Raw genomic sequence first — 20891 nt, forward strand, 5'->3', positions numbered from 1 at the left:
CGTATTCCAAAGTTACGACCCTGGGAAGTTGATGTACCAATTTACCCAAACGGGGCCCATAGTTTGGTGCTTCATCTCCTAGGGTTAGTTTTTCGATGTTTAGGGTTTTCCATTGTTTCTCAACAGTAAATAGGTCTTCAAGCCTCATTGTAACACAGTTCAGAGGCATGTAGCCTTCACATCTCTTCTCAAAGATAAGCTACCATCGCCCTAGCTAGTTTATTTCCATTTATGTTTGTAAGCATATTTCAGTATTTTACATTAATGAAATGAAGTATTATTAATGTTGCATCTCTGTATTTATGGTTATATCTGTAATTTGTTGCGTTCCTGTTTAAATTCGGATCAACTGAATGCAATAATTCTTGTTTAGAACAACGTGAAAATCGCAAATGAACGTGTTTATTAATTTCCTATAAACAAGTCAATTGTTTTTTTCGGGAATCGAGAAAGCATTAGAAAATTTATTATTGATTTAACAAATAATCAATTGAACGTCAAACGAGAAATTTTGGAAATCTTTATTAAAAATCACATTGCAAGCAAATCAACAAAAAAGGTATTTTATTCGGATGATCATATGGTTGGGAGGTCGGGCAGTCGGGCATTTTCTTATTTTATGATTGATTTGTTCTATCTCAATTCCGAGTATACCATAGTCGATTTTTGTCCTTAGGTCAAATGGTTGGGAAATCGGGCGGTAGAGTGGTTTTTCTGGATTTGATCACCTATGAATAGTAACACAATATATATATATATATATATATATATATATATATATATATATATATATATGTATGTATGTATGTATGTATGTATGTATGTATGTATGTATGTATGTATGTATGTATGTATGTATGTATGTATGTATGTATGTATGTATGTATGTATGTATGTATGTATGTATGTATGTATGTATGTATGTTTTCCATATTTAAAATTTGAAATTGAATGCAAGAATTTGGAAAATGATATTCTAGTTACACAGTATTTTTTGAAATTGGTACTATATTTTATTAACTCAATGTTTCTTCGAACTAGGTTTAAGAAAACAACATGCAAAAAAAGCACTCTAAGCTCTTAAATTTTTGTTTAAAATAAGAAAATATTGCAACTAAATGTGTTCATTAATTTCTCGTAAGCACGTCGATTATTTTTCTTTTCCTGAATCAAGATAGCATGAGGAAATTTTTATTGTTTTAACAAAGAAATAATTAAACTTGAAACGCAATTTTTTATTTTTTTTTTGCCGTGACCCCGACTATACCATAGTCAAGTGGTTTCATTAGGTTGGGTAGTTTGAATGTTGAGCAATGTTGAGGTAATCCTAGGCACCTCGACTTGCTATTCAGTTGGTCGGAAGGTTAGGGAGTCGAGAGGATTTTTTTTGACAAAATGTTTATGGTTTCAAACTTCGACTTAAGTCTTCAAAAAAGAAAAAAATTGTTTAACGCTTTTTTTTATGCACAAAATAAAAAAGGCTTCTTCTAAACCTGATAATAGGAATGCATATTATTCCATGAATTTTTAAATTATATGTTTCATATCAAAAAATTACAAAACATGGATCATGGAATGAGTAAGTATTGGCTTTTTATTTCGAATCACAAACAACATTAGCAGTAATGCAGACGCTTTCTATTCCTCTTGTGTTCAATTAATTTATGTTAATGCCTTAACTACATATGAGAATGAAAATGATTGGCATATGTAATTCTAGCTTTAGCTCTTATGTTCTACTTACTTAATATTAGCAATAAAGACTTGATTTTTCAATGTCTAGATAAATTTTTGGATTCAAGTTACTTGAAACTAGTAATGAAGGCTAGGTTCGGTAATTTCTAAATAATTGTTTACATGTGTCATAGTTAAAGTTACTAATGTAGATTGTGTTTTATAATCACCAAGAAAATTGTTCAAGCAACTAGAAGCATATTACGTACGTGTTATGCATAGAACTATTCCTCCAAGTAAAATACAAGTTTGTTTTGATTTTTTTCCAAAGTAATCAAAGATATTTTTGGGATAAAAAGCTTTGAAGACACTTGTATCATGTGTAGTGATATTGCAGTGAAAGAAATGAATAAGAATCATACCAAAATAACAGGGACAAATGAGTAGCAAAATTTTGGATTCTAAATCTCTGAACAAAGGAGAGTATAACTAAGATCACCACATATATCATAGTTATCATGTTTTTCACTGCATTCCTCTCTGGTGGCAAAGATTTGGGATTATCCTGCACAATGCATAATTCCAAAGTCAACAAGAGGAAATCTATGAACATTGACCAGGTACATGAAAGGAAATAACACTGATAACATTTGTCCCTATTTCAATAGAACTCTAGAAAAGGAGTAGGAAAATGGAATGTTGTTCATTGATTTAAAGATATTCTATGTGTCCTTTGTTAACAAATTCCTATTAATAAGTATTTTGATTAGGGTGACATAAAGATGATTTCTATTTCCAAGGATACTTAGGCTTAATTTATGTTAATCAATGTGTTTCGTATTCATAGCTTACTCAGAAAATACCATCTCTATAGCTCTAGTTAAATTAGATGAGAAAATACAAAGAGAGATATGAAAAAGAAGGCAAATTTGAAAATTTTGTTATGCTAAGAAAGAGGCCAATAGAAGAGTATCTGAAACACATGGTGGTTGTAGTGTTCTAAAACCATGAAATTTCCTGCAAGGTTGGCAGTTGAGACAATATAAGCTTTAACACATCAAACATAACCATGTATAAATTGCTTAATATGTGACAAAGAGCATTTTCCCCTCGTTCATGCAAGCATGTTTCCTTTTTTTATTCTTCCATTACAACAACAATAATTAGATTTCACTAGATATAAATATTGAGTCGAAGCACATAGGGAGACCTTGTAGGCGCCTAATACAAAAATCAATTTACCATAATTTGTCTTGTGAAAAAAAGACTTTAGTATGAATGTAAGCCAAAAAAGTTCAAAAAGGACAAAAGTAAAACATGTTATTTATGACTTGTTAGTTTACCTAGAAATGAGCTTCACATCATTCATGTTTTTGTAGTTTTCTGATTCAATAAGCCAGTGTGGCAACTTGTAGCATTCTGCAAGTAAAAGAACAATATAATACATAACCCATAAGAAAGGAAACATAATGGATTATTTGAAAAAACACGTCATTAAAGAAATACTAAGATTGAAAATCACAAAATTATAGGGAAAATTATCCATGATAAGATTAATTATCATATTAAAATTAATATATTAAAATATGCAATGCATGCATAACAGTTTTAGCTTGAAAGATGAGTGCATTATTAACTTTATCATGACTATGTGGATGCATAATATTGCTATACTGAGTACATCAAAAGGCAGATCAATGTACTCAAAGTTTATTTCATAAAACTTCCCAACAATATTAAATAATATGTAATAAGTGCCTAAAAAACGCATACCTCTTTATCCATAAATTTATGCTTTTATGTTCACTCACTCACTCCACCATTTGAAGTGTGTGGCACATTTTTTGGATCATCATTGAGCTCATTTCATTGATTCATTGATAATATTTGAACAATAAGAACACGTGGTTGAAGAGAAATTATAGACACATTTTCTGTTACACTCCATAACTATGTTTTAAAATGCTCATCTAACATATGTTTTTTATTTTTATATTCATGGAAATAACAGTTTCTACCTCGAATTCAGGGCTAAATGAAATTGAACTAACATTGAACATAGTTCTATTATGTTTAATACTTGTTTCTTGGAGATTGTTGTATGATAGTGGAGAAGAGAGCTCTGAAACCCTTGACGATGGCAGTAAAACCCTAGGTTACTATGGAGACCTGGTCCTGTAACCTCGCGGCGGAAACTATGGCGTTTTCTGGGCGTTAACCATGCGGGTCTGACTACGTTACTGACTAAAACTTGTTTTGACTTTGTGACCCATACTGGGCTATCTGTTGTGGTTAGGTTTCCACCCGCATTTTACGAACTCCATTTCTATAGTTTTTCTCTTACCTCCCCTGGTAGTACGGAAGTTTGTTTACTGTCAGTCAATGATGGTTGAAGAGGACCTCGTGGACTACGAGGAGGACCCAATGCCCGAACAAGAGATCTGGGCTCATCAAGTTGGACCCAACACTGGTCCCAAGCATACAAAAGCACATCGGGTGACAAATGCACAACCGACGCCGCAACACAAGCCCTCCACCGGAAAATGGCTCCCGACTGTTGTCAACATTGAAGACCTCCCCAGCTTGGAATGCCCTCCACTCTCTCCGGCTACCCTAAACCTGCTCGGCTCCAGCTTACAGGCCTCTCCCACCTTCGACTCTCCACTGGCCCTGTCTCTGCATCCTTCCATGCCATTGAACGCACCATCTTACTCTTTCGCTCCGACTGGCCCTTCAAACCCTACACACCCCGCACAATCTTTCGCCCATCCTGGATCCAGCAGCGTAAACCCCAACTCACTGATTCGGTCTGGATGTTTTATCACCCATCCCAAACCCTAGACTGGCATTGTCTACTCCTCACAACACCTCGGGAGCCTGCAGAAGTTTACTAAGGGAGCACCCTATGGGTCGGCGCATGGACAAGCCCAAAAAGGGCAGGTGCCTCAGAGCAGTGGACTCTGATATAAACCTGACCTTCGGTGAAGACATACCAATGGGCGATGCGATTGACACGGCGAGGAAGGTTCTTGTTGGTCGAGTACGTGGCAGGAACTATTCGATGGAGCGTCTCCGACAATGGACCATGGAAGTATGGGGCTTTTTGTTGAAGGAACTCCCTGTTATTAGGGTTTTGGCTCAAGGTTGGTTTGCCCTCCATTTTCACAAGGAGAATTAAACGGATTGGATTCTCTGCCGCTACTGGCATATTGAGTTAGCTCCTGTGCTACTCAAGAGATGGGATGCCCTATTTGATCCGGAACGCGAACAGTTGGGAGCTGGACCAATTTGGGTCAGACTACCAGGGTTACCCATGCAGTTCTGGACCCCCCAGGTATTCAAATGTATCGGCGACGCACTAGGGACTTACCTTGAGCACGACCAGTCCTATGAGAAAACTGGAATCATGACTATGGCAAGGATTCTGGTCCACCTTGATACTAGGGAGGGACTTGAAGAGAAAATCACACTACACAAGTGACATTTCTCCCATAGACAGGTCCTTGACTATGAAGGATTCCCTTTCCGTTGTAGAAGGTGTTACAAGGTGGGTCATCTATACAAGGATTGTCTACTACTTTCATCGCCGGCATCGGAGACCTCTCGAGGGGTAAAACATCATCTCTTAGAAGAGCGGAACACGAGTGACCTGCAACAAGGACTTGCCCCACCAAAGACTGTGGCAGGGGTAACCTAGAAGGCAAAGAACCCATGAAAGGCTCCTCCCTCACCACCTTATACGCGCTCCAAATCAGCTGTGGGATCGGCTCCCCCTCTGGGTAAGGAATATATTCTAATAACCTCTATGTTTCTTTCAGATGTTATGTTTACTTCAATGCATATACCTACGACCCTCCCTGCCACCTCCCATTGCCCTATCCCCACCATCACTCACACCATCATACCCCCCCCCCCCCCACATTCACAACTACACCTACATCACTCTGGGGTAATTCTACCTCCCCCCCCCCCCAACATTCACAACTACACCTACATCACTCTGGGGTAATTCTACCCCCCCCCCACCATATACCTCCTCCCCCTCTAGGATGGGATCACATCCCTACAATCTCAGATCTAGACCTTTGCACTTTTCTCCCCAACTTGGATTGGGCTCATCCGCCTCAAAAACTGATCCAAAGCGCACCAAAGGGCGCCCATCGAAGATCAAAAAATCCATCAGAAAAGCGGTCGCTGATGTAGTGCGGGGTCGTCAATCCACCATTGAATGGGCACTTAGAGCATATGAGCCCTCTATCCTTGTTCCCCCATGATCTAGCTATCCTACAACTGTAGGGGACTAGCCAACCCCAATAAGAGATTGGCTCTGAAACGACTATTGCACAACTCTGGCTGTGACATCCTACTACTCTAGGAAACTCTAGGTTCATCTAATTTCATATCCAAAACCCTTCACTCCATCCTTCCGGGCTGGTATTTCCAAGGATTAGATGCGGTTGGCAAATCGGGGGGTGTCACCATGGGAATCAACCCTAGAACAGTCAAGCATATCTCATCCTGGGGCGGAATAGGATTCCTAGGCATGGATATTTTTGCGAGTGAGTTGGGGATCCAGTTAAAGGTTATTAATATATATGCTCCTAATCAGAACAGACTTGATTTTTGGCACTCCATGCTGGATCACCCTCTTGTCATGGGTTCCACCTTCATCGGAGGAGATTTAAACTTTTCAAAGGGCATTGAGGAATCATGGGGCCATCACTCACAAATTGACCCCATTTCGGACCAGATGAGCACACTGTTGGAGACCTATAAACTCATTGACGTGCCCATGAACAAAAAAATGCCTACTTGGGATAACAGAAGGACTGGAGTGGCTACCCTGGGTCGAAGACTGGATTGCTTTCTGATACATGAAGACCTCCTCCATTCCTTTACCCTTTACCGGCAATGGGTAGGCACTGGGGGACTATCTGATCATTCTCCCATATATCTACAAATCTCTGGCCCTTCAAAAAAGCCTCGTGCCCCCTTTAAATTCAATTCTGGATACCTAAAAGACCCTCATTACATCAAACTGGTATCAAATTTTTGGATGGAACAACCCCCTCTCAGGGAGCAGAGAGTGGTTGCTGACTTTTATCTGCGCCTAAACAAACTTAGAACTCTTACTTTGGAATGGTCAAAAAAGAAAAAAATGAGAGATGAACAGAACCTGAAGGACATAGAAGTGCAGATTGCTTGCCTCACGGATGAAAAGGGACTTGGTTACCTATCCAATGATACAAAGCTCCAACTTGTGAATCTGGAAACACAGAAGGCAAAGATCCTACTTGAAGAGGAAGAACTGTGGAGGCTTAGAAGCAGAGCTATATGGCTCCATGTTGGCGATGGAAACACAAAGTTTTTTCACAACTTCGCCAATGGTAGAAAGGCCTCAAACACCATTTGGCAGCTTCCTTGTGATCAGGATGGCTGGGCCACCACACACCCTCAATTATCCAAGCTGGGGATTTCTCATTTCAAAAATTAGTTCACATCCCCAACAGCCATCACCCTCCCTGATATCATTAATCTGGCCGGACATTTCTCTAGTTTTGTAAATCCGAAAGAATTCGCAGACCTACTTTAACTTGTCACTATGGGGGAACTGGAGAGCACCCTTAAATGGTTCAATAAGGATAAAAGTCCTGGTCCGGATGGTTGGTCGGTCGAATTCTACACTGCATTTCTTCACATCCTAGGATAGGACCTTCTGGAAGTCATCGAAGAAAGTAGGACTACTGGGCACATCCATCCCCCCCGAAATTTCACCTACTTGGCTCTGATCCCTAAATCAAACTCCCCAGCCTCATTCAATGACTTCCGACCTATCTCTCTTTGCAACTGCCTGTACAAAATTATTTCCAAAATCATCGCCAATCGTATAAAGCCCATCTTATCCAATCACATTTCCCAGGAGAAATTTGCTTTCCTTCACCATAGACATATCCAGGATGCTATTGGCTCAGCCCAGGAAGCCCTACATTCTATAAAACTCAAGAAGCTCAAGGGACTGACTCTCAAAATAGATCTATCAAAAGCATTCGACAAAGTCAGCTGGTTATACATTAGAATGATCATCACTCATTTGGGTTTTCCTCCGGCTCTCACCAACTGGATAATGGGATGCATATCCTCTGTATCTTTTTCCATTCTCATCAATGGGTCAGCCACTCCCTCCTTTCATATTGACAGAGGCATAAGGAAAGGATGCCCTCTATCCCCGCTACTTTTCCTCCTAGTCATGGAAGGACTGAGTAGGTTGATTGACATGGAAAAAAGAAGGGGGGGACTCAGGGGACTAAAAATCATGGATCACTTCCATCTGACTCATCTCCTCTTGGTGGACGACATTCTAATTTTCTTGAGTGGTAGTGTTCTGGACACCACATCCATGAATGAGATTCTAAATCTCTTCTGCAGAGCAACAGGAATGGAAATCAATCGGGAAAAATCCACCATCTCACTATCTGATTGTACTCAGCAAGAAATTCAATGTTCTCTACAAAAATTTCCGTTTCAAGTCACTAAACTAAAGGAGGGGCTTAAGTATCTTGGCTTCAGGCTTAAACCAGATGGATACAAAATTGTTGATTGGACCTAGCTCATCACCAAAGTGGAGAAAAGAATAAATTGTTGGTGTTACAGATTCCTTCTTTTCTTTGGAAGGGAAGAAAAGAAGGAAAACCATTTGCCTGGGTCAAATGGACCAGAATTGCCACCCCAAAAAAATGGGGAGGATGGGGTCTCAAATAACTTCCTGCTTTTGCACAAGCCTTAGCTACAAAACAGGGCTGGCTATTACTAAAGAAAAAAAGCCTCTGGTCGGAGGTAATCACCCACAAATACATTTGGCCTTCAACTGTCATTGACTGGATAAGAAGTCCATCTTGGAACAGAAATGACATCTCGATGATCTGGAGAGCCATTCTAAATACTCTCCCCATTGTCAAGGATGGACTATTATGGAAAATTGGAAATGGAGCCTTTGTTCGTATTAGAATTGATCCCTGGACCGGAAGTGGGAACTCTCACCAAATCCCACTCGAGCTTATAAATCATTTAAACAGTAGAGGCATAAAGAATATAGAACAGCTCGGAGATCAACATAACTCCACTTTTCTCACTCAAGCTTGGCTATCCGGACAAAACTGGAACATTCCCATTGAATGGAACAGGACATGGCAAAACTTCATACAAGCACTCACAGAATCACATGTCAGATTAAAAAATGAAGAAGATGAACTCATTTGGGCTCACTCCAAAATGGTCCATTATTCCTTCAAGCAGGGCTACGACATTATAACTGCTGAGTCCAAACTGGAGGCCATAAGTAGTTGGTGGAAATCCATTTGGAAACTAAAATCCCCCTTGTGCACAAGACTGTTGATGTGGAATATACTGGAAAATAAGGTCCCCACTGGATCGTATTTAAAAAAGAGGGTTTTCATGGGTCCTACCTGGTGTGTACTCTGCCACCAGGAGGAGGAATCGAGTCAGCATCTCTTCCTCACTTGCCCGATCACAACAAACATATGGTTACAAGTTCTCACAACTCTAAATCTGAACATGAGATGGCATGGAGCTGATATTTTATCTGCTTGGGACAGCTGGTGGGGTGTTGCAGCGGAAAGAATAAGAAATTTACCCCTCCTGGTCTCATGGCACATCTAGCTCAAGCGAAACCTTATAATATTTGAAGACAAGCCAGTGAACTGGAACCTGGTCTCTCCGAAAATCTGCTCAGCCTTTGAAGAAATACCTGCAGAGGAAAGACAAAACAGACCCAGGAATATTAGACAAGAGCAGATAGACAAATCAACCCCTTGGGCCTATTTCGATGGTGCTGCTCAGCCGCATGGTTGTAGGGGTGGCATCATCTTTCACCTCACAGAAACACATTTTTATCAGATTAGTATGGGATTAGGCCATGGTACAAATAATCATGTTGAACTGATATCACTCCGTCACCTGATTTACTTTTCCATCCTTCAACACTGCAGGAAAATACAAATATTTGGGGACTCAAAGATTGTGATTGATTGGTTTAACAATACAACTGTTTGTAATGCATACTCTCTGAGATCTATTATGGACGAAATTGTTTTTTTCAAAACATATTTTGATCAGATTTCTTACTCTCATATCTATAGGGAACGAAATGCAAATGCAGACAGGCTTTCGAAAGAAGCGACGCATCGCCCTCTAGGAGAGTGGATGATCGCAGAACACACACCTAAAGGAACCTTTCGCTACTTTCACAGGCCATACAATGACAGACATCTACAGAGGGGAAACAACCCCTGAAATATTCAGATTTTTTGTAAATTTTTGTCCAAAAAACAGTTTAAATTTTGAGCTGATGTAAATATTTATACTTACTATAGTTTTCACCCACGAGGGTGAATTTTTTGATCTCTACTTTTGGTCATGGACCAGCACAGCACACCCCTCGAGGTTTTATTGTAAATACTATGTTATGACAGTGGTTTGACGGCCACAGTACAACATATTCCAATGGGCATTTACAACATGTAATTTCACCCAATGAAATTATGAATTTTATTTCAGGGAAAAAAAAAGTTCTTTATGCTTAATGAATAAAGGGATAAAACCACTCGATTCAATGATTCAAGAGCTTTCAACATTTCGGAAATAAGTGATTCCAAACATACAAGTTTAGTGATATTTTTATCAATCATATTGATTCCTAATTGTTACAGTCAAAGCATAAAATCTAGGGTGACATGAGAGATCAAAAATAAGAAATCAAGTCACCAATGGTTCAAAGATTATTGTACAAATTTCTCAATCTCTTGTTTACAATATATATGGAGTACTAATTTGCATATGTTAAATAATAAAGACACAAAATACCTAAGATAATATTGTTACAAAAAACACTATGGTAGTGAGAGAGTAAAATTTGTCATAATGTCGAAGTAAAATTGATTATATAGGTCAAAGAAAAATTTATCATTAGATCTCACAGTTCAAAATAACTAATAAATTTATTATTCATAGCAATGACTTTGTGCTGCAAAAAAGGGAACACTGGTTTCAAATAGTACATATATTGTTCACCATTCATCAAAGATTCATTATCACAAGCCAAATATTGAAAACTATTAACATGTGCTATGGTAAATAGTTAATTATTAGCTTGAAATGGAAAAACAAGTGGCTACAAAAACGACGCATGCTCATTACCATTTATCGTTGGTGACAAAGAGCCAAAAAATTATTTGGCACCATAGTTATAGCACTTAGGATTAGAAGAACCACAATTTCCCTATACTATAGCTAAATTTACAATTATTTGCAAGTAGATATGCATTATAATATGAAACAAATAAAATTAGAAAACATAAATAAGATGTACATTTTGTTAATTCATTAGATCATAAATTTGCAATTATATATAACTGCAATCCAACACTATATAGCTTAGGAAATAAAAAGTTATGTACAAGAAAACCAATCAACAGAAGCACACGGCCTAAAAAAACACTTGTGAAAATAGAAAAATAAAATTTCTAGAAGATTTGATATATGCGAACAAAAAGAGAGAACACAAATGTCTCAATGCTCCTGTAGGGGATTTTTTTTTGACACAGAACATTTCATTGAACATATACATAAATTAAGCAATTGAGATACTTGCAACTTTTTTTTTTCCTTAAGACAACACAATTTCACAATTTACAGAAAATGAGAATTCAAGTTAATATTGTAACAGTGGAAATAAAAACACGTGTATGTATATAATATGGTATAATATTTTTTTGGAAGTATATTGTTATTGTGCAACTAAGATATTATGCTCCTATTAACAAAATGACGCACTAGGTTGGTAGAACAAGTTACTCTAGTAACTATGCACATTGGTTTCCATCTATGTGTCGGGAAAAACAAGTAAAAAATAATTGAGTACCATGGTCCAACTAGCTAGTATCGATAAAACTACAATCTGCCTAGATTATAGTTAAATTTACAGCAACAAAAAACTAACAAAAAATCTGAGTTGAAACACATTTTAATAAGAAACAAAAAAAAAAAACTAGAGAACAAAAATGAGATACAAATTTTCTTAATTCATTGCACAATAAATTTGCAATTGTATATAACTGCAACGCAACACTATATAGCTCAGAAAACAAGAACAAAAAAGTTAATTATCAAATGAACACTACATGAAAAATAGTTATGCAAATAGGAAAATAAGGACGATTTGATCTATGGGAAAAGAAAACCAGAACACAACTATCTCAATTCTCCTATAGTGTCTTATTTTAACATAGAGAATTTAATTGAGCATATACAGAAGTGAAGACAATGATACACATGCAATTTTTTTCTTTCCTTTCCCCCCCTTAATAGAACACAATTCTAGAATTTATAGCAAATGAGAATCCAAGTTAATATTTCAACAATGGAGAGCAAAATATTGGCATATATATAATATGGTATAATAAGTATTCTTGAGTTACATTATGTTACTGTGGAACTAAGATCTAATGTTCTTATTAACAAAAAACAAAACCATAGTCTCGTAGAACTTTTGATATAACTGAAATATTATATTGCATAATATGCATCTTGCTCTCTGTTTTCATTTGCAGTAGGAAAAGATGTTTCATTCAGAAGTTACAGGAAAAAGAGAAACAAGAACTAGCTATCAAACCAAAAAAAAAAAAATGATTGAGGTATTGTACCAAATGTCCAGAAAGTACTGGACTACATGTTTTTTGTGTTTTGTAATTTTGGAACCTGCAATAAAAGAAAAACTATACATTAGTGTTGTTGAAAGTATGTGTGAATTATGAGTTGGTGGAATACAAAAAATAAAAATGGAAATAGGAAGAATATCTTAACTATCAAAATGTACGAACTTGACGTATGGAAGAAGATTTATGTTTGTTGGTCACAACTCTTTTAACTCAGTAATAGTTTTATTACATGTTAAAGTAAAAAGACCTCGAATACAAAGTTTTCTTAAATTGAAAATTGTAGATGATATGTTTTGCGTGTATTACTGAAAGTTTGTCTCAATAATAATTGGGCAATGTTCTTTTAGTTGTGGCATCTACAACATACGATCAATTTTGCAACTCTCTGTTTCCAGTGTGCATTCAACACTGTGTTCATAGTTAAATGTTGTGTCATATTTACAGATTGTGCATTTAGTTGTGTTTGGATGAACGAGTTGTTTGCATTTACTGCAAATTCATTGAAAAGGAGGAGAGAAAACATTTTTGGTTTTCAACACTCCTTCGATCTTCTTCTTTTTTCAAAAAAATTGAATTGTTAGGTCCAAATGTGTATCATCAAAATGCAAGATTTTTTACATCAAACTAAAACTATTATTACTAGAAGTCATTAGCTCATAGTCAGCAATGATATCTTCAAAATGCAAGGACAAACTACGAGTGTTCAATGAACATATTGTCAAATCATCAATTGTTTTACTTTGATATATGCTATATTCAAGCTCATAAGAGGCATTTTGTCTAAGTCTATTTAGCTCAATAAAAACTTTTTCATTGAGGGAAAAGTTACTATGTTCCAATTTGTTTAATAAATACAAGGATTTAATATCTTTGACACGAGAAAGTGCAGTATAGACAAGTCCATGTTTCCTAACTTCTTTTGGGTCAAAAGCCAATTTGTCCATCGTTAACCCTTGTGATCGTTTGTGCACATGCCAGTTGAACATGAAATTGTTCTCTTGTAAAACTAATTTTGTTGTTTGATTCATTATTTCTACAAAATCTAATAATAGGTGTCCACATAGACATTATTCCATCTTTTTACAGATGTGCCATCTTTTCCTTTGAATAGTGCCAACAGCTGGATCAACAAATTCAATCCAAATTGCGCCATTTTCAGATGTTGTTGATGATATAAAAATTCCTTCAGCACCATTGTAATATCCCATAATAATAATAATAATAAATCAATAAATAATAATATTAATATTAATATAAATAGAATAACAATTAACGAAGAGAAAATATATGAATAAATAAATAAACAACAAATAACAAAGAAAAGATAAAATAAGAAATAACGAAGAAAATGTAACAATAAATAAATGAAATAAAATTTGGCATGGACACATGGATGGTGTACGTGAAAATACTTTTCCAATCCCCTTACGATTTTTAGAACCATTTATTCTATTTAATTTCAGAGAAGGGGGAAGAAGAGGGTAATAATTCACTCATTCTTGAGGACGGATATGATGGAGGGAATAGATCATTGGTAGTAGTAAGTTGGATGAGTGCTCGGGGGTGGCTACTTGTTAAAATAGACTGAACAACTAAGCCTATGGTTGGGTGGAGAGTTGTCCCCAAATCCTTGTTACGGTTAGTTGTTCTGGATCAGGGCAAGCATGTCACAACACCATAAACCTTAGTAAGAAATCTTCACTCCTTAGGTATGCATCACTGTTTAAATTTTTATTGCATATGTTAATAAATTGCTTGTTGTATTTTTTATGGTTAATTTATGAGATGTTACACATGGTATCAGAGCAAGGTTCAAGCTCTAGGTACCTTTTGGATTAAACATTTTTATTACTGCAATATCTAATGTTAAATTTAACAAATATGTTGTTATTATTCTAGATTTTCTTTGAAAGCCTTGTTAAACTTTTGGATTCTATGTTATCATTATAGATCTAGGTTGTATCCAAACAATTTGGCTTGGATAGGCTAGGCCCAACCAATCCAATCAAGGTTTCAAAGGCCTTCAACAAAAAGGATAGCTAATGCCTCTCAGATAATTTCATCAAGGTACTTAACTAGCCCTACGGCAATCTTCGTATTTCATCAGGCTAAAATTTTAGAGATTTTGAAATCTATAAATATGTGATTTCACACCATTTCCACTATCAGACTTTGGATAGACTCCCCAGGAGGCTTATGATAATAAGTAGATCTAAGTAAATCTAAGTTAAATCTAATAATAATAACTTTCCAATACGGACCTATGGAATTTCAAATCTAATATGGTAGATTGGAGTGATATTATAAAATTGGATTATAAATTGACAATTATTTGTTAGATAAAACTCATTTAAATTGACAATTCTTTGTTAGAAAAAACTCTGACAGGTTGTTTTAGCTTTCTTTAGTTTCAGATTTAGACTAATTTCCATCCAATCCCAATTAAATGAAGCAAAGAAAGCTTCATCAATTTTATGTGTTGTGCATGCATGTCCAGTATGACAATTTCTAGATGGTGGTTCTATGCGATTTTTTTTTATGAGGTTGACTTTTCTGATATACAATTACTCTGTTTACATTTAAATAATTGTTGGTCGGAATGTTCAACCATGTGTAGTCGTGTAATTGTTTGGAATTTATTAGATAATTTAGAGTCATATAGTTGGCCCATATACTATCCTTTGATAGTTTTAACTATATAGATTCCTTGGCTCATAGATCTCAAATCAATTCCATACGGTGATTATGTATTATCATGGGGATGGGCAGTCCAAGTAAAAAATTAGTCGCAAGATCTTGTGCAGGAGAAGGTTTCGACTTAAAGTTTGAACCTTGGCAAACCATAGTCGACTATTAACGATGCCATTTTATCAAAAGTTATCATTCTAGTTACGATGAAGGGCACGTACATCTCAACCAGACAAAATTACTCGTCTAGAGATTCGACCCCATTACCTTGAGGTTCACATTCATGCTCGGGTTTGCTGGACGTGCCTAATTTAATTCCAGAAAACCCCCTAAAAGGCAAAATTATGCCTCACTTTCTCATTCACGACAAATTAATGCAAAAGTATTTACCACTACCAATGATAAAAGCCACGCGCTCTATCAACCGAACTAATTTACTCCAATTACTATCAGTTGTGATAATTTTTGCAACTAGGGTCAAATTCCACCTTGGACAACTCAGATGACCGAGATGATGATTTCATTAAATTCCTCTTTTTGAGAGGATCAAAATTGACCTAAACATCACCCTATTTGGATAAGCAGAAGTTGGTTTTTGAATTTATATTATGGTGTATATTGGAATAGGTCAGCCCTAAGCACATGTACAGTTGGATAGGTCGGCCTCAACATCAAGCATCGGACACAGGCGCTGACACACAGTGGCTAAGGGAGTGACCATGAAGTTTCAGTCGCTCGTAGTCTGCCTTATTGGGAGCATCCAAGGTTTTGATCCAGGGTTTGATAGTTAGCTTTAGTAGTCTAATGGATAAATGGTTTCTCTCTACTATTTTGTAGTTTTGCAGTCTGCTTCTGTTCTGTAAATCTCTACTACAAGTTTATGTATTGGGCTCATTGTATTCTCTGCTGAAAATGTTTTATGACGATCTAATAAAGAAGAAGATTTGAAAGGGTTTTTCCCCTAGTGGGGTTTTTCCCTATTCTTGTACCAATCTACTGTCTCTTATGGTTGTGTTGTTATCTTCTTTTTCATTGCATATATTGTTCTATATTCAGTTATAGTTTATGATTGGATACATTGCTAATAATTGAATGCATTGTTAAATGAAGAAGTGAATTGGACTAAAGTAATTGATACAGCATAGAAAAATCTGAAAAATTAAGATGGTATTAGAGCCAAGTTGAAGGACAAGCCCAAAAGAAGATAAGCATTAAAACCATCATTATTGGAAAGAAGATTGTCTATTCAAAGTCAAGATGGCTTCTTCTACCTTCAAGGAGCATGAAAAGTTGGGTGATGCATCAAACTTTTGTCAATGGAAAGTCGGGTTGGAGATCATAGCTGACAACAATGATGTGCTAGAATACATTCAAGGAAGGATACTCCAGCCTCTAGAAAATGCTTATGCTTCCCTCGAAAACAGGTACAAGAAAGGTGAGTCCAAAGCAAATTATAGTTGATGGTTTACAAGATCAATTACTTGCATATATTGGGAATTTAAGAAAGTCGAAAGACATGTATGACAAGATAGTTGACATGTATGAAATCAAAAATTTGAATGAGATCATCACCTTGAAAGATCAACTCAAAGAAACCAAGAAGAGAAAAGGAGAAGTTTTTTAATCCTACATTATGAGGATACCTCGCCTTAGAGATCAATTGCAAAGAGTTAGAGAAAATGATAGGGAACTAGTAGTTGTGACTCTTAGAGTTCTCCCTCCTTTTTGGGAAACATTCATTACTACAATTAGCAACAACAATCTCCTCCTGTCATTTGATGAAATTTTTGGGAAGCTTACTCAAGAAGAATCAAGGATGATAGCAAGAGGAAGGATTCAAAAGCATGAAGAGGGAGAGCTCACCACATATATCATTCATGACAAAAATAAGAAGGAGGGAAAGGAGGTCCATCAAGGAAGCCTCCTTCTCAAAATGAAAAAGAAATGAATGACATATACTTATCTCATATTGAATGTTATAATTGTCAAAAGAAAGGTCATTATGCTCAAGATTGTCCCGAGAAGACAAAAAGACCACGTTACAACACAAGAAGCAACAACAATAATAAAATAACAAAAGACGATCAAAGAAATAACCACGATAGAAGATATGAAAGAAGAAGAAGAGATTCCTCAAGCGACCATGAAGAAGATGATCCTCCTCAAAAGAATTCAAGAGTTTCCTGTGCCATGCTCCATGATCAAAAGGTGCCAAAATTCCTTTGGGGAGAAACCACATATGTTGTTGTATATGTTCAAAACTGGAAGCCTCATCAAGCATTAAAAAACAAGACCCCCGAAGAAATATTCACAGGTGTCAAGCCTGATATTAGCCATATTCATGTATTTGGATGCCCCATATATTTTCATGTGCCAAAGGACAAAAGGAACAAGTTGGAAGCTACAGGAAGAAAAGGTACGTTTTTGGGTTATTATGAAAGTTCTAAAGCATATAGAATATATATTCCTGGTCAAAGGAAGGTCAAAACTAGCAGGGATGTAACATTCGATGAAGATGCAACTCTTGGAAAAGCAAGAGACCTTCCTATGCCTCCTCCTCCCAAGAAGGAGAATGATGACTGGGATATTCTAGATGGTCCTTTCATGCCCAAGTCTGAGACTAATATTGTTGATGACCCCATGGAGCCTATGGATCCTTTAAATCCTCTTACAAGTGATCCTTCTACTAGGAAGAGACCACTTTGGCTCCGTGATACGCTACAAAATGTTGAAATAAACGTTCCCATTTGTATATCATTTAGATAAAGGAAGCAACCATGCAGGTATCAGAGATATGTTGTAGCCATGGGCACTATGACTCAAGTCGAACCTTCCTCATTCGAAGAAGTTGTAAAAGATCAAATTTGGAAGGATGTTATGGCTGAGGAATATGAATCGATTGTGAAAAATTATGTATGGGATGTTGAGCCAAGACTGAATTGGAAGTCTGTCGTGACTTCAAAGTGGTTATTCAATATCAAACATGGAATTGATGGCAGCATTGAGAAATACAAAGCGAGGTTCGTAGCTCAAGGATTCTCTCGGAAAGAGGGAGAAGATTATGATGACATATTTTCTCATCTCGCTCGATATACAACCCTCTATTCGATAGTTTCCCTTGCTGCTAGTAAAGGATGGACTCTTCGTCAGATGGACATAAAGACTGCATTCCTTCATGGCATGTTACAGGAAGAAGTATATGTTTAACAACCATAGGGATTTGAAGTGGAATATCGAAGAACGCATGGTTGCAGGTTGAAGAAGGCATTGTATGGTTTGAAGAAAGCTCATCGAGCTTAGTATGCATGCATTGACAGTTATTTAATGAAGTTAGGATTCACAACAAGCAATGTCGATCCCAACCTCTACTTCAAGGTAGTCCAAGGTATGCCATTGATTTTGGTTTTATATGTTGACAATCTATTCTTAGCAGGTAGTGAGCCTCTAATGATCTAGTGTAAGAGGGAGCTAGCCTCTGAATTCGAGATGAAGGACCTTGGTTTCATGCATTAATTTCTAGGTCTTGAGGTGTGGCAAAGGCCCGGTGAGATTTCCTTTTCACAAGGAAAATATGTTATGAAGTTGCTAGAAAGATTTGCAATGATTGAATGCAAACCCATGGCTACACTAATGGAAATGAACTTCAAGAAGTTATGTGGAGAAGTTGCAAGAGACGATTTGGAAAATCCATCCAAGTATAGATTGATTAGGACTCTGATGTTCCTTGTGTGCAGTAAACACATTCAACGATTCTGACTAGGCAGGAAATGTTATCAACCGGAAGAGTACATATGGATGTTGTTTTAGCCTTGGATCTGCCATGATATCCAGATGAGAAGGAAACAAAATCTTGTAGCATTGAGCACCGTCGAAGCAGAATAAATTACTGCTAGTATGGCTAGCTGCAAAGCAATTTGGTTGAGGAAGCTCTTTGGAGAGCTATTTGAGTAGGTCATAGACACTAACGTGATATAGTGCAACAACAATAGTGGTATCCATTTGGCAAAGAATCTCATGTTTCATGACAAGTCCAAGCACATTGAGATTCGATATCACTTTATTCGAGACATGGTGCAAACAAGAGTTATTAGACTCCATCACATATTGACATATGAGCATATTGCAGATATTCTCACCAAGGCATTACTGAAAGGAAATTTTTTGGTATTCATAGAGCAACTTGAATTGATGGATGTGACCCCTCCGAGTGAGGGGCAGCGCTGATTGAGGACACCAAGCCAACTCTTCCCACGCTGTTTGAGCTCCCAGGGTGAGAAATTGAGATAGAGGGCTCCTGGGGTTGAGGGATATCTGGACAATAGGGTACTCCCCTATCTAGTCTATGCAGAGTATACCCCAACTAGCATCATACCCTCAAGCAAGGCTTGTTGGGAATACCGCTCCCCGTTTGACCAATGGTTGAGAGTGTACTTGGGGTGTACTACCCAAGTCGATTATGATTCAGGTGTTCTACCACATGATTATTAAGTGTCGTTGATGGGAAGATCAATAGGAAATAGGGTTGGGTTGAGACTTGCTCCCTTATTTAGATTACGGGTTGAGAACAAACTCCTTGATGAGATTCCAGGGTCAAGGATGTGTTCCCCTCTATGATTAGTTATCGTATTGATCAGTATGGGTGGAAGCTAATTCTCCCTGACTATTCTTCTTTTAAATTTGAGAAAGTTTCAGCAAATAGAATTGAGAAGAGACAGCCAAAGCATGATGAAAACATGACAGGATGATGTGATGATCAACAGACATATATAGGCAAGTGGAATTCTTCCTAGTCGAGAGGGAGTGTTAATTTTTGAAACTAGGTTCAAATTCCACTTTGGACAACTCAGAGGACCGAGATGATGATTGCATTAGATTAATCTTTTCGAGATGACTAAAACTAGCCTGAATATCATCCTATTTGGACAAGCAGAAGTTGGTTTTTAAATTTATTTTATCTGCTTATGTATATTGGAATAGGTCGGCCCTAAGCACATGTACAATTGGACAGGTCGGCCTCAACATCAAGTGGACCCTCATGGAAGCCTATAAATAGAAGATACCTCAAGCTCATTTGCACACATTGATGAAGCCATCTTTTATGCTCTTCTATTGTCTTGGTTCGCACAGGTCTGACGAAGGAAGTTCACTCAAGGGTTTAAAACTACAGGGTTGAAGCTCGCACAAATCTAGGGTTTCTGTTTCTCGGTCGTTGGCTTGTAACTAAGAATTCTCAGCCCCGGATGCATGCATATATTGGTCAAGGGTATGTCTGGGAGGTCTCATCCGCTCGCACAAAAGCATGAAGGGAACATCTAAGGTTTTTGAAGCATATCAGACAACGTTGGTCCCCACACGCATGTACAGAGTGGTCAAGGGTGCGTCTAGACAGTCTAAGTCGCTCGAACAGTAGTTGTAAGGGAGCAACTGGGGGTTTGGAGCAGTTGTGTATGTGTTTGTCTCCAGACATATGCATACAGTCTTCTAGGGAGCGTCTGGGTCAAACACAGGCACTCACACATAGTGGCTAAGGGAGCGACCAAGAAGTTTCAATCACTCGCAATCTGCCTTGTTGGGAGCGTCTAAGGTTTTGATCTAGGGTTTGACTATTAATTTCAGTTGGCTTCAATAGTATGATGGATAAAGGGTTTCTCTTTGTTGTTTTGTAGTAATGTAGTCTAGTTTTGTTTTGTATGTCTCTGCTGCAAGTTTATGTATTGGGCTCATTGTACTCTCTGCTAAAAATTTTTTATGAAGATCTAATAAAGAAGAAGATTTGAAATGGTTTTCCCCCTTGTG

The 20891-nt window shown here is 37.2% G+C and overlaps 1 protein-coding gene across 1 annotated transcript; it reads left to right on the plus strand.

Moving 5' to 3' along the window:
• The first annotated feature begins 6154 nt into the window (after positions 1-6154).
• Positions 6155-7168, plus strand: LOC149161373 (uncharacterized). Its single transcript, XM_089434856.1, has one exon. The coding sequence runs from the start codon at positions 6155-6157 to the stop codon at positions 7166-7168; it is 1014 nt and encodes a 337-aa protein (XP_089290982.1).
• The last annotated feature ends 13723 nt before the right edge of the window (positions 7169-20891 follow it).

This window comes from Pinus tabuliformis, chromosome 5_2 (genome assembly GCF_031772625.1).
Source record: "Pinus tabuliformis cultivar Carrire ecotype Pingquan chromosome 5_2, CPIR1, whole genome shotgun sequence".
Classification (NCBI taxonomy): Eukaryota; Viridiplantae; Streptophyta; class Pinopsida; order Pinales; family Pinaceae; genus Pinus; species Pinus tabuliformis.

Coding starts and splice junctions, on each gene's coding strand:
- LOC149161373 (XM_089434856.1), top strand. CDS start 6,155: ATGGGAATCAACCCTAGAACAGTCAAGCATATCTCATCCTGGGGCGGA.